We start from the raw sequence: 12,765 nt of genomic DNA, 5'->3' as shown, positions 1-12,765 counted from the left end.
TATTGTAGGGCTGCACTACACATCATGGAAAAAATTTTCCCCCAGCGTCGCACTTGGATGTCTCAAGCTACCTCTTATGTCTTTCTTTTTATTGCACCTTCTGACACTGCCCAAGAAGCGTTTCACTCTGACCCCTCTTCAGGCAGCTGGGAGCTGCTATTACACCCCCCTTGGTCTTTCCCTCATCAGACTAACTAAAACCATAGGCCCAAGGAGCCTGCTATCTTGGTAGCTCTGCACTGTCTCCTTTCTCATTTTACGAACTAGCTCACTCCTTGCACATTCCTTGGCAGAGAGCATGCAGACTGGACACAGTAGGACCCACCTACTGGGAGGGTGCCTCACTGGTGCCAAGGGTGAAGGCAGCTTGCTCCTGATTTGCTAGCTGTCTTTCTTCTAACAAAGCCTAGGTTTTGGTTTGCTGTATTCAGGAGAGCAGTACACTGTTTCTTTCTGTGAAGCTTCAACATAGTTATTGTTTGGTAAGTTCAGTGTTAAGTTAAAGAAAATTTTCCTTAGTAGAATGTGAGCTAAGCTTTAGTTGCCAATGCTTTTATTTGGTGTTCTTTCTGTAGTTGTAGCTCATTTTCTACTGATATTCTGTAGAGGTAACTCCAGATAATTTTTTTATCAGCATATGTAATTATACTGTAGGATATATATTTTTTGTGATCTTTGTATCTTCAGATTGCACTTCTGAATGAGCTCCTCTTTAAGAGTTAACTGCATGCACAAGTTTTAGCATTCTTGGGGATTTATGTGCAGTTACTTGTAAGTGTGCTTTATACAGGCTGACAGGGATTGTGTGTTTCCTGTAGTCTGGCTCAGCACAAGATGGGGAATGTTGGTGGAGGCATGAGGTTGCACTGTGGTTGTCAGCTGGAGCAAACTTTTGCTTCTAGTCAATTACCAAATGTAGAGGTAGAATTTAGAAGTCTTGTACAAGCTTGCCATCCGCATAATTATGTGTCTATTAAGGAATGGTTGGAAGCTGACTGCTCTAAAACTATTGACTATAATGATAAGGCATGGTTAGTAGTGATACTGAAGCAATTTTCTTTCTTGCCAACAGAGTTTGCGAAGCAGGAAGGCGTGAAGTCCCATCAGAAAAACATGCAGCTTTATGACATACCCTACGAACCAGAAGGCAGTGCTGTGGAATCTGATTCTGAAAGCGTGGTGAGTCACCATTTACGAGAAAGCAAATTGCCACAGGATGATGACAGGCCTGCAGATGAGTATGATCAGCCATGGGAGTGGAACAAAGTCACCATCCCAGCTCTAGCAGGTACGATTCCTAGATCCCAATCAGGAAATTCTCTCTCACAGCATAGTATATGTACTTGCCTTTAGGAGAACTCAAGTGTTTCAGCTCTTTGGGGTATGTGTGGGGTTGATAAATCTCTGAAAAGCAAATGTGGGTAGTCTCAAAACTTTACCTCCTGCAGAAATGGGGAATTTTTTTGGTGCTTCAGCTGACCTGTTGTCACCCATCTGAGCACTGAGTTCATGTTAGCAAAACTTATCTTCTTCCCACTCCTTGCCTCTACCCCCGTTTTAATGTATGAGATGTAGGCTGTGTTGAGTGGCTTTATGATAAGGGTGTTGCATTGCAAGGTCCTTAAATTGTGGGGCAATTCTTACAGGTGAAGGACAAAAAGTGTCTGTAACATGCATGAAGTAACATGCTTCTACTCGGTAATGAGTGGAATATTTGCATTATAATTGAACACATTTCTATGGATATGTAGAACTTGTTCTTGGATTAATCCTTTTGAACTGCTGAAGTTCGCCCACATCAGAACCTGTCAGTCAGGGAGATTCGACACAAACTCTTTTCTGTCCCTGAATGTCTGTGCTTGGTGTTGGTTACACCACTCTTTTTATTCCTTTCTGTTGCTTTGTGGAAATGGCTGAGCAGGGCTTCATTCAGTCAGGCTGTGATTCTGAAGGGGGAACTGTGTGTGATTTCTCAGGGGATTTGTTCTTGAACCCTTGCTGTTCAGCATCCTTATCAGTAAGGCAGAGAAGGAGGAGAGGAAATGCACCTTGTGAAGTCTGGAATGATATCAAGTGGCAGGGGGCAGATGGGTGAGGGAGCTGGTGGGCAGTGCAGAGCTGCCATTCAGAGACACCTGAACAGGCTGGAGAAATGGGCTCACAAGAAGCTGACAAAATCCAACCAGGACAAGATCAAGCCCCATGCAATGATATGGACCAAGGACTGGTTGGCTTACTGGGTTACAGCTTTGATAGAAGGGGCTTAAGGGGAAAATGGACTAAATGTGGCTAGCAGCATTGCCCAGCACTGATGAAGGCTAGCGACATCCTTGCCTGTGTGAATAGGAGCATAGCCAGTAGATCAAGCAGAGTGACTGTTCCTCCTTACTTTACATATGTTGGACAACATGTGTAATGCTGTGTCCAGTATTCTGATGCAAGTTGATAAACACTGAAGTCAGCAGAGTGTCATCAAAATGACAGGAAACTGCAGGAATGACTGCTGAGGAGACAACTGAGAGAACTGGGCTTGCTTAGCCTGGAGAAGAGAAAGCTAGAAAGCTTTAGAGTGATGTAATAGCAAGTTTCCATTGCCTATGAGATCTTCAAGATGGTGGAGCCAGGTTCTTCACAAATGAGCAGGTATGTGATGGGAAGATGAGATATAAGTTAAATCAGGAGTGGTTCTGTCTTGGTCTGGGGAAAACTTTTTTCCTCTGCAAGGATAGTTATGCATTGGAACCAACTGTCCGGGGGCTCTTGCAGTGTCCATCTGTAGAAGAATTGTAGAGGAATGAAGGTGGGTTAATTAACATTGATAATATACAGCTGTAGGCTTGCTTTAGGGGCGGTGTGTTGGCTGACATGGATAGTGTACAGCTGTATCTGGTTCCTGCTGAGTAGTTAAATAGCTTTAAGGACCGTATGAAGAGGAGCTTGAAATGAAGAGAGACCTGGAAGAAGCAGAGGGAGGAAAGAGAGTGCCCGAGATGTAGGAGAGACATGGAAGGGACGCAGCAGAGGCAAGAAGCAGGGTGGACTGGCCTGAAGAGGCTGAAGAAACAGCATGGATAGTAGATAAACTTTTGAAAACTTGTGGGGGATTGGTGGCTGTGCCGGGGCAAGGTGTGGGAACTATGTATTGAAGTTAACCTGGCATGGGATGGTAAAAGCCTTGTTGCAGCCAGCTACCTTTGATGGTGCTATGACATCCATCTTTAGATTATTTTTTTTCATCCTGTGTAAAGGGATGACTGGATAAAGTTCTGAGCAATCTGATCTGATCACATAGACACCTCCCACCGCCCATTTCCACCTGAATTATTCTGATTTTGCAATTCTGTGTGCCATGATATTGCCACATTACAGAAATAAGAAGTGACTTCTCTCCACAGCTATGCAGGGCTACTGTTCTGTAAACAGAGTTTGTTGTGACAATACCCTTCTTGGGTGTTTCTGACCTGATCACCTAATAGGTAGGTGGACATGGGCAAACTAAATGTGTTTATTTTCTAGCACAGTGAGAGCAGTGGCAATGTGTTGTGAGAGTGATATTACCTCTGTGTTTCACTCGTTCTTATATCTTCAGGTTGTAGTTGATTTGAGTTTGTTTCCAAGTCAAGCTGATGTCTGCAGTATCCATCCTGTGAAATGTGAGTGGGAGCAAAAGACACATGGATAAACCTGAAATAGCTGCTTAAAAAAACCCTTCTTGCTCAGCATCCCCTTTCCTCTTGTTGGGCTCTTATGGAACAGAAGAGGAGGTTAGAGAAAACTGATTTCTACTTCCTATGATTATGATTTGCTCTGGCATGTGAGCTGTTAACAATCTTGCAGACTTCCAGGCTTAGTCACTTTTCCATTAAGCATATGCTGATAGTTCTTTTGAGGCTGGATCTAAACCAGGATCCAGTTCTGCTGGATGTTGTGCAGGTAAAATAGTTTATTTCCCTAAAGAGCATGAACTCCAACACAAAAGTCTAACCTGCTTGTGTGGTTTCTAGCAGGATAAACAGTTCTGTTGCTGAGCTCTGCCTCATGGAAACAGGCTTTGATTCAGGCTTGCCTAAGCTGACTCATCCCTTTTGCTGGACCAATTAAAAAGTTTGGAAGACTTGTGCTGGGAGATTGCCTGGCTGTGAGATCCTGGCTATGGTTTGGGATATCTATTGCATGTCAAGATAGGCTAATTAATGGAGACATCTATCACTAGTTTTCCAGTGCCACAATGGCTGTTTTGCAGGTGCTGAATATCAGTCTGGCACGTGTGTAAAGCCTTCTGCTTTGGCTTTGTGCTATGGCATTGATGTCTGCCCCAGTTCAGTACGTATTTCATGTCTTTTAATGTGTCCCTGTGGTGGCAGTAGTGTTACCTTTCCCTACAGCCTATGTGCAGCCTCCATCTTGTGACCGGTGAGGCTTACTACACAGCAGTGTGGTCCACAGCAAATCTGTTGTAGTAGGGTATTGGCTACCCGAAAGGATCCACAAGCTACCCGCAGCACATGCAGGGGCTCCGCAGAGCAGAACACAGTGGGTCTTAGGCTGCCTTCTGCGTTTTTTCCAGGGAGTTTCTCTATTCTCCATTCTGGAGGGGTTTCCACTGTTTCCCCCGTGCCACCATGTCTGTTTCTTGCCCATCTGTCCTTCTTATGTAGTCTACTTTTTCCCCTTCTTTTGTCCTACAGAACTGCTTCTATGTCTAGATTTTCTCATTCATCCTTCTACCTGACGCCAGCTGCCACTCTGTTACCTTCTTATATCTCTTTGGGACTTCTCCCACCTTCAAACACGTGCTCTCTATCACCCAAGACTCTCTCCTATTAGCTGTGGGTGCATTTTTGCCCTCAAGGGAGGTTGATGTGCTTCCTCACTCATCCCCATCCTTATAGCCCTCTGGGCTAGGCCACATGCCATGGGAATGTCTGGGCTACAATGATTACAGGTTGCTGTTGAAGAGCTCCTGCAAGGAAGCTAAACAGTTAATTCTTGCTGACTGTGTTAGCTGAAAGACTTCCAGTTATTTTTTTGCTAACCTGCCCAGTGTTTGCTTGGCCAGAGGTGTGTTTAGCCATTCTTGCTTGTGTTCTTGGGCAGCTTGGGATTAGAGCTACTTTTGAGCAAAGAATATTTTGTTTGAAGGTGAGAGGGTAAGTAAAGCCCTTGGACTGCGTAAAAGAGCAGGCAGAAACAAATACTTGAGCAGGTGACACTTAGATCTTCAAAGGTGGAATACTTTAGGGCTTTTAATCTCTCTGCAGCTTATTTCTGTGGCTTAGTGTAACACAGGGAATCTGAGTTGAGTATTTCCTTACATAGTAGTTTTGATAATTTTCCAAAAGCTAAGAGTAATATCAGAGTTATTGGGAGCTTCCCACACAAGGTTAGTGATTATGTGCTACCCGGAAGTAGTTTTTCTTTCAAAGTATGCAAAATACCTAAACCAGAAACTTCATTGTTCAGCAACACTGAGATACAAGCTGTGGGACCAGTACCAGTCCGTGGTCAGTGAGGTAACACTTTACAGATTTCTGAACTAATAATACAGCAGCCACAGAAATGGGATTATTAGCCTTAGAAGTTATTGTCTTAGGAGTCATATGAGTGCATATGGAAAACTTAGATCTTATTCTTCATGTATCGTGCATATGATATGAAATGGCTGATTTGTAATTCATTGAATCCAGAGAAGAAAGCTGCATATGCAAGCTACCTTGCTGCATTTCTACTGCATACCTTTTTTTGCACAACTCATTATGGAGCTCAAGACTTGGAGCTCTGTAATCATCTTCATTCCCACTTTTTTGCTCTTTGTCAGGTAAACTCTGAAATAGCTATAGGGTTTTTTGAGTGATTATTTAAAAAACTGTAATCTTAGTTTTATCTAATTTTTTTCTTCATCTGTAGTTTTGTTTGTCTGTATGTAACTGTAAATTAATAAAGCACAATCCATCCAATATGACGTTTTATGATTTGCCTATGTGTAAATATTATTCTAGGCATTATACAGTTAGTACTTATGACAGCACACTAAATTAAAATATTGCTTTACAAAAGTAATAGACTAAAAACAAGTTTAAATAAGAAGTATTGTGATATGTTTGAATTCCTTATGGGTTCAGCATGCAGAGTTCTCTTTTAAATGCTAAGAGAGCAAATATTTTCTTGAGGTAAATTAGATTTTGTGATTGCATCTGTCATTCATTGTAACTTAGTATGTCTTAGGTACCTGGTTATTTGTTACAAACTAGTATGTAAGGTTTGGCTGCAAGCATAGATTCAAGCTGCTGTCTCATCTGATGTGTCTATACTTAACCTAACTCCCAGGAATTTTAAGTGTTTAAAATAAGGAAGGAGGTCCAACTTCTAAGTTTGAAACAGTAGGAAGTTTGCAGTGGAGAAGTATTAACCTTCTGCTGAGGTGTGCGTTTTTCTGACTTAGTGTATACTGTGGTTCCATAATGTATCTAGCTAATGTAGCTAGACCAGGTGAGCTTTATTTTTAGTTCTTAGCTGAAGTGGATTTCTCTTAAGAGCACAATGTTGGTCTAAGTGGTATTAGAAATTCTAGCAATGGGCAAGTCCCACTTTACAGACCCACAACTACCATCCCCCAACTACTTGGAGTTGTGGTGAACCTGAAAAGACCCTCTGCTAAAATGTTCCTATTTTGAGAAGTTCCTCTGAAGGGAACAACAAACATTTGTGATCTGCAGACACAAAGAGACTTATGCAGCAAATATTTTTTATTTGTCAGGTGCTAGACCTAGTAAACAAACCAAAATGGCAAGCAACACTAGAATTATAATGAAGTTAATTACTTGTGCAAATCTTTTGAGAAAACGTTTTTTTCCTCTGCCATGATTTTAAGATTCATTGCTGAAGCATGGATAAACCCTGTTTATCTCCAGCCTGGAAACTGAGATGTGCCAGACTGAAATTGTGCACAAGCTATGAAGTCTGCTCAGGTTGAGGGGAACGTGTCTGCACTGTGGCTCCTAAGCATAGGGCTGGGATTGCTGTCATGCTGACATTGTGGAGCAAGCTGTGCCTAGCCTTCCTCAGGGACTTGTCTAGCAGAGCTGAAGTGCACCATTTTGACTGTCTGCATCTTGAGTTCTTTCACAAACAAAATTGGTTTTGTTTCATTGGAGGCTGAAATGTATTTTTGATGGCTTTTATGGGAAGCAAGCAGGTCTTGTTAGGCCTGCTGCTGGAGCTGGGCAAACTGGCTTGCCCAGAAGGGCTGAGATTGGCAAAGTAACAGGAACAAAGTAGGTTTCTGATACCTAAGTCTGGCTGGAAAAGGAGATGGCAACACTGGAAAGCCCATTCGGGAATGTCAGGCTGACACTAGCTCCCATGTGAGTGTGTGAGAAATCAAGCCTTTCCAGGCTGTCATGTGCGGATAGCAAACCTTTGGGTAAAGCAAATGCATGTAGAGATCTTAGTATTGCTTTAAAAAATAAGTGGGCCTCTGTTCTGAAGAGGAAGTGGTTCTCAGCACAGGTCATAGACTTCTTGAAGGAGGATGCCAAACCTGGTCACGTCTGTGACTGCAGCTGGTGTTGCACAGAAAGCTGGTGCATAGGACCCTGGGGGAATTAAAGCTGGGTATAGCACCAGCTACAGGGCAGAGGAAGAGAGGTTACACAGAGTGAGGAAGGGTCAGGTATGCATCATCACATCCATAACTGTAATGGCTATGTAAACACAGGTAACATAGTAATAAAAAACTTTATGCTCCCAGCTGCATGGAATAGAGCTTCTGAACCTTCACTATATATACACTACAGCTTTAGTTAAGATATGACTTACAGCAATCAAAACTCAGTCCTGGGAACAACATTGCATGTGTGGGTTGGTGCCTGACTGGATATCACACTTACCAGTTCAATCTATCTGGATATCCCTTTCAGACTGTTTCTGCCTGCCAATTTAACAAAAAACAAAAAAAACAACCAAACAAACAAACAGAAAGGCAGGAGTCCAAAGACAATTCAGAGCTTTTCAGGCAAAGGCAACATTCAAAAGCATCTGAAATTAAATTTTGTGCTATTTTTGGACAACAGATCCTACTTCTAACCATCGTATTGTGAAGCTACTGCTGTTTACAATCACAACAGAGTTTCATATGTTTTGTGAACTGAATTTTTGGTGTCTGACAGATGTTACTTGGTCAGAAACAGATGTTAAGGTTGCCAGTTTTCAGAGTTCCCAAATTGTTATCTCAAATTTGCATTCTTGACCCAGTGTGCAAAAGCTGATCCACCCACAGAGTCAAAATATTTATTTATTGCACATCTGTGCAGATATGGATGCTGGGTGGCAAATCCACAAACCAAGCACCCCTCTTAACACATGGTAGAACATTTTATACAGTGTGTACAATTGTTTACACTTATGTTCAGTCACACTCAATTGTCATTGGTTCTATCAAGCCCTGTCTCCATTTAAAGGTAAAGCATTCTTTTTTTTTTTCACCTCACATGTTCTGTGGGGAGGAGGCTTTGTTAGTAGGGGGCTTTCTTTGCTTGAGGGTGGAACTTTTAGTATGCTAGTTATGAGAGTTCACATATAGTTCAAGTAATTTGCTGTTTGGTCTCATTAACCGTTTGGTTCTCCTTGAGCTTATCTTGTTACTTCCTAGCTTGATTTATTTATGGTGTCTATTCCTTCTCCCAAGGCCATGTCCTGTTAAATATTTGTAATGTTTAACTAACATTCTCTGTTTTTCAAATTCTTTCTTGTTTTTCATTATAGATACTTACATTTTTTTCTCTTTTAAAGTAAAAAATTGTTTATCAAAATTACATCCAGGTGTTTTTCTTACAGTTGAAATAAGTGCTGTTCATATGAGTCACTGGCAAGTACACACATGCAATGTTTCTCCTTGTTATGCTAATCAGCTTTTATTATCCTGAAATACAATATAATTATATATAATATCCTGAATATTAATGAGGTTAAATCTAAGTTTCCATTTTAAGAAATAACCAGCATATTTCTGCCATACATATTTCAGAATATGATTGAATACATTTGCCCAGTTTTACAATAATTTGTGCCTCCTTTCCTTGAGTAGAGGGGGAATTTGGAAGTGTCCTAAGCCCCATGAAGAAAGCATATAAAAATAACCCTCCCCTCCAAAAAAAAAACCCAACAACACTGCAAAACATTTTCCACACCCAACACATCTCTGTTCTGTATGCATTACCTTTTTAAACATTACAGGTCTCTCTGTTGTTTAGCATTGCCTCAAAACAATATTAACAGCAACGTGCCTAAGTGTCTGTGTGTTAGAAGTGGGGGGTTAAATGCATGAGATCTACAACATGCTGTTGTAGGGAGTCCCTTTGACTGTCCTTGTGGCATTTTTCTCTGATACTGCTGTTGAAACTCACAGAGGAGCTGATTGTGCTCTGTGTTTGTGCGCATTGTGATGTTTGCCTCCTGACATAGTGAAGTTTTTTCTACCTGGTATCCCCCTAGATGATTTTAAAACAGTAATCCATCTGCAGCTGTGAGTGTTAGTTTTTGATGAAGAAGCAAACCATCAAAGAAGGCAGTGAGAGTCAGGAATATTGTGTGGGTAGCTCCTTTCACTGTTTCTGGCAATATTGTGTCCTTTAATTTTTTCAGATTATAGATATGTAGAATCTGTAAGTGTAGTAGGTGTAGAATGAGGATGCTTTGCTACAGATGTTGCAGTGCTTTAAGAAATTACAGCTTTGCAAAATAAGTTGTATTGCTTTTCTTAGAATAACGTAGTTAATGTGAGAAAGTAACAAATGCCATTTTCCCTTTTCCTCGTTTTCTACCCCTAATGTTTCAAGACAAAAGTGCTATGCCAGCATTGTGTAAGTGGATACACTTTGAATTCACTGCTGCTTGCCTCTGTTTCTGATGTGGATAGATGTGTGTTAGCTGTCTGGATTTGTACCTGGATTACTGTTAGGATGATTACACATAAACTGAGGCAAGCTGGATTCTTGATGTTCCTCACTTGTTTGTTACTGAAATTACGGCATGTGACTGAAAGCCCATCTCTGTTACTGTTACTTGTTTCAGTATCATCTTTTGGGGAGGAAAGTATCAAATGTTACAATAACTAGTTCTTATTTTGCTAAGGTTTAGAAGACTATGTAATCTATTACTGCAAAAGCAAAAGTTTTAGGGACCATATTTTGCCTAGTTAGAAACACCTTTACGTGATACATATAACTTTGCAGATAAATCGCTACATCTTAATAAATAAATTACTACTACTTGATGCTAGCGGGTGCCCCTGGGAAGCATGAAACCTCTCTTAAGTGCTAAAGCTAATTCGTTTCTTTTTAAGCTTGCTTGGAGAGGTAATTATTGTGTATCTTGCAGCCCAGTTTAATGGAAGTGAGAAACGCCAAGCATCGCCTCCCTCAAATGACCAGCGCAGGCAGTTAAGAGCACCTGGAGGAGGCTTTAAACCCATCAAACATGGCAGCCCAGAGTTTTGCGGGATCCTGGGAGAGAGAATAGATCCAACTGTTCAACTGGAAAAGCAGATGTAAGTAAGCACGGTAATGGCTCTCTAGTTCTTTCCCTTCCCACTTACAGGAGCAAGTGCCCCAGACCCTGCAGTCCAGCTCTCCCTCCTCAGCTTTCCCCGTCTCGGTGCTTACCCGTCGCCCTGGCCTTCAGCTGCAGCGCAGGCGCGTTCCGCAGCGGAGCGGGGAGCGCAGCGCACGGCGGTTCCTTGAGCCGGGGAGCGCGGCCGGCAGCTCGCACGGCGGCGGGCGGGGCCGGCGACGGCCCTCGGGGGCAACCGGGCCCGGCGGGGGGCGCTGGCCGGGAGCGGAGGCGGCGGCTGGGGGTCTGCGCCGCGCATCCCGGCGGCGGCCGCTGCCTCTGCCCAGAGGGAGCGGCGCGGGGGAGGCGGCGGCGCAGCCTCGGGCAGCGGGACGTGCCCGGGCCTTTCCCCGGCGCAGGGCAGGGCCGGGCGGGCCTGCGAGCGGCGTGCCCGGGCGGGGATCGCCTGTGGGAAGGGGAGAGGACTCGTAACTCCGGGAGCCGAGGAGGAGTGCGATGGCCGGTGCCAAGCACAGCCTGCAGCGGGCCCCCCGCCCGCGGCCAGACCGCCGAAAACTCGCCCACCGGCAGGCGCGGGAGGGAGGGGGCCAGCGATGCCGCGGGAGGAAGGGGCTTCCCCGCAACCCGAGGTGCACTGGCAGAACCGCTTCACCGCTCCGCAGGCTGAAGAGGAAAGACCTGCTGCATCAGCAGTCGCTGGAGCAGAGCCGGGTGGCCCAGGCTGCTCCACGTGTGACAGCTAGCACAGCCACGGGCAGGTGATGGGTGACAGTAGTGGGCAACTCTCCTCTGAGGTGCGGAGGCGCCCACCTGCTGACCCAACGCACTCTCCAGAGCTGTGCTGCTGAGCAGGGGCGCGTCAGGGGTGTCGCAGAAGCTGCCAAGCCTCATCCAGTCCACTATTACCCACTGCTGCTGTTTCACATGGGCATCAGTGATCCCACCAGGAGCAGTTGAGGGGTACCAGACTTGTATGAGGCTGACAGAGCCCTGGGAGCAGTGATGAGGGACTCGGGAGCGCAGGGAGTTATTTCATCAGTCTTCCTGGTCAAAGGGAAGGGGTTTAAAAGAGCCAGTCAGGTCTGGTGAATGAACAAATGGTTACAGGACTGGTGCTACAGCCAAGGGTTTGGCTACTTAGACAGTGGGACTCGCTTTGAGAAAGCTGATCTGCTGGAGGGTGATGAGGCCTGTCTGTTGGAGAAGGGGAAGAGCATCTTCAGTCATAGGCTTGTCAAGCTGGTGAAGAGGCCTTTAAACTGAAGTTGCCAGTAGAGGGGAGTCTCAGTCCATCCCTCTCCTGCCAGCTTGAGGCTGGTGCCAGCAGGAAATTCTGAGAGCTTTGAGAAGGATTGAAGGTACCTGAGGAGCAACACAAAGGAATTCCAGCTGCCCCAGCCAGTAAGTCAGCTTCAGAGGAGGTGGGTGTGGGTGTGCGTGCATAAACTTAAATGCCTGTATGCAAATGCATGTAGTGGGGGTTAAACAAGAAGAGTTGAGAGATGTGCATGCCTGTAGGGCTACAATCTTATTGGCAGCATGGAGGCATGGTGGGATGACTCTTATGACTGGAATGGGAGGATACAAGCCGTTTAGGAAGCAGAGGTAGGGGAGACAAGGACAGGTGTCACTCTCTGTGTCCATGCCCATCTGGAGTGCATGGAGCTCCACCTGGGGTTGGATGAGGAGCTGACTGAGAGCTTATGGGTCAAGATTAAAAGCAGGGCAGGGACAAGTGACATTATAGTGGGGGTTTGCTACAGGCCACCTGACCAGGAAGACCAAGCAGATGAGGCTTTTTACAGAGAGGTAAGTGCAGCCTCACGTTCACAAGCCCTGGCCCTTCTGGGGGACTTCAACCACCTGGCTATCTATTGGAGGGACAACACAGCAGGACATAAGCAATCCAGGAAGATCTTGGAATGTGTTGTTTATAACTTCCTTCTCCAAGTGATTAGAGGAGCCAATGAGGAGAGGTGCCATGCTGGACCTTGTTCTCACCAAGAAGGAGGTGATGCTGGGAAACGTGAAGCTCAAGGGCAGTCTTGGCTGCAGTGACCATGAAGTAATGGAGTTCAGGATCCTTAAGGCAGCGAGGAGGGTGCATACCAAGCTCATATCCTGGATTTCAGGAGAGTAGACTTTGGCTTCTTCAGGGATATGCTTGGTAGAGTACTATGGGATGAAGTCCTGGAG

The 12,765-nt window shown here is 44.6% G+C and overlaps 1 protein-coding gene and 1 long non-coding RNA gene across 3 annotated transcripts in view; one reads left to right on the top strand and one right to left on the bottom strand.

The window, feature by feature from the left end:
- The window catches only part of SHB (SH2 domain containing adaptor protein B), an 83,307-nt gene that overhangs the window by 39,508 nt on the left and 31,034 nt on the right, over window positions 1-12,765 (top strand). For both annotated transcript variants that reach the window (XM_027816182.2, XM_055699428.1), the window contains exons 3-4: window positions 1,073-1,288; window positions 10,378-10,546. In XM_027816182.2, the coding sequence (XP_027671983.2) occupies window positions 1,073-1,288; window positions 10,378-10,546 (385 nt within the window). The remainder of the gene's footprint in view (window positions 1-1,072; window positions 1,289-10,377; window positions 10,547-12,765) is intronic.
- On the bottom strand, window positions 1,303-10,774 carry LOC129734746 (uncharacterized). The gene is made up of 3 exons (XR_008730291.1): window positions 10,662-10,774; window positions 3,559-3,644; window positions 1,303-2,773 (listed from the first exon to the last, which is right to left on the bottom strand). It is a non-coding gene; the product is annotated as an uncharacterized LOC129734746 (long non-coding RNA).

This window comes from Falco cherrug, chromosome Z (genome assembly GCF_023634085.1).
Source record: "Falco cherrug isolate bFalChe1 chromosome Z, bFalChe1.pri, whole genome shotgun sequence".
Lineage (NCBI taxonomy): Eukaryota > Metazoa > Chordata > Aves > Falconiformes > Falconidae > Falco > Falco cherrug.
The sequence above is the reverse complement of the archived record's forward strand: the minus strand, read 5'-3'. Positions and strand labels throughout refer to the sequence as shown.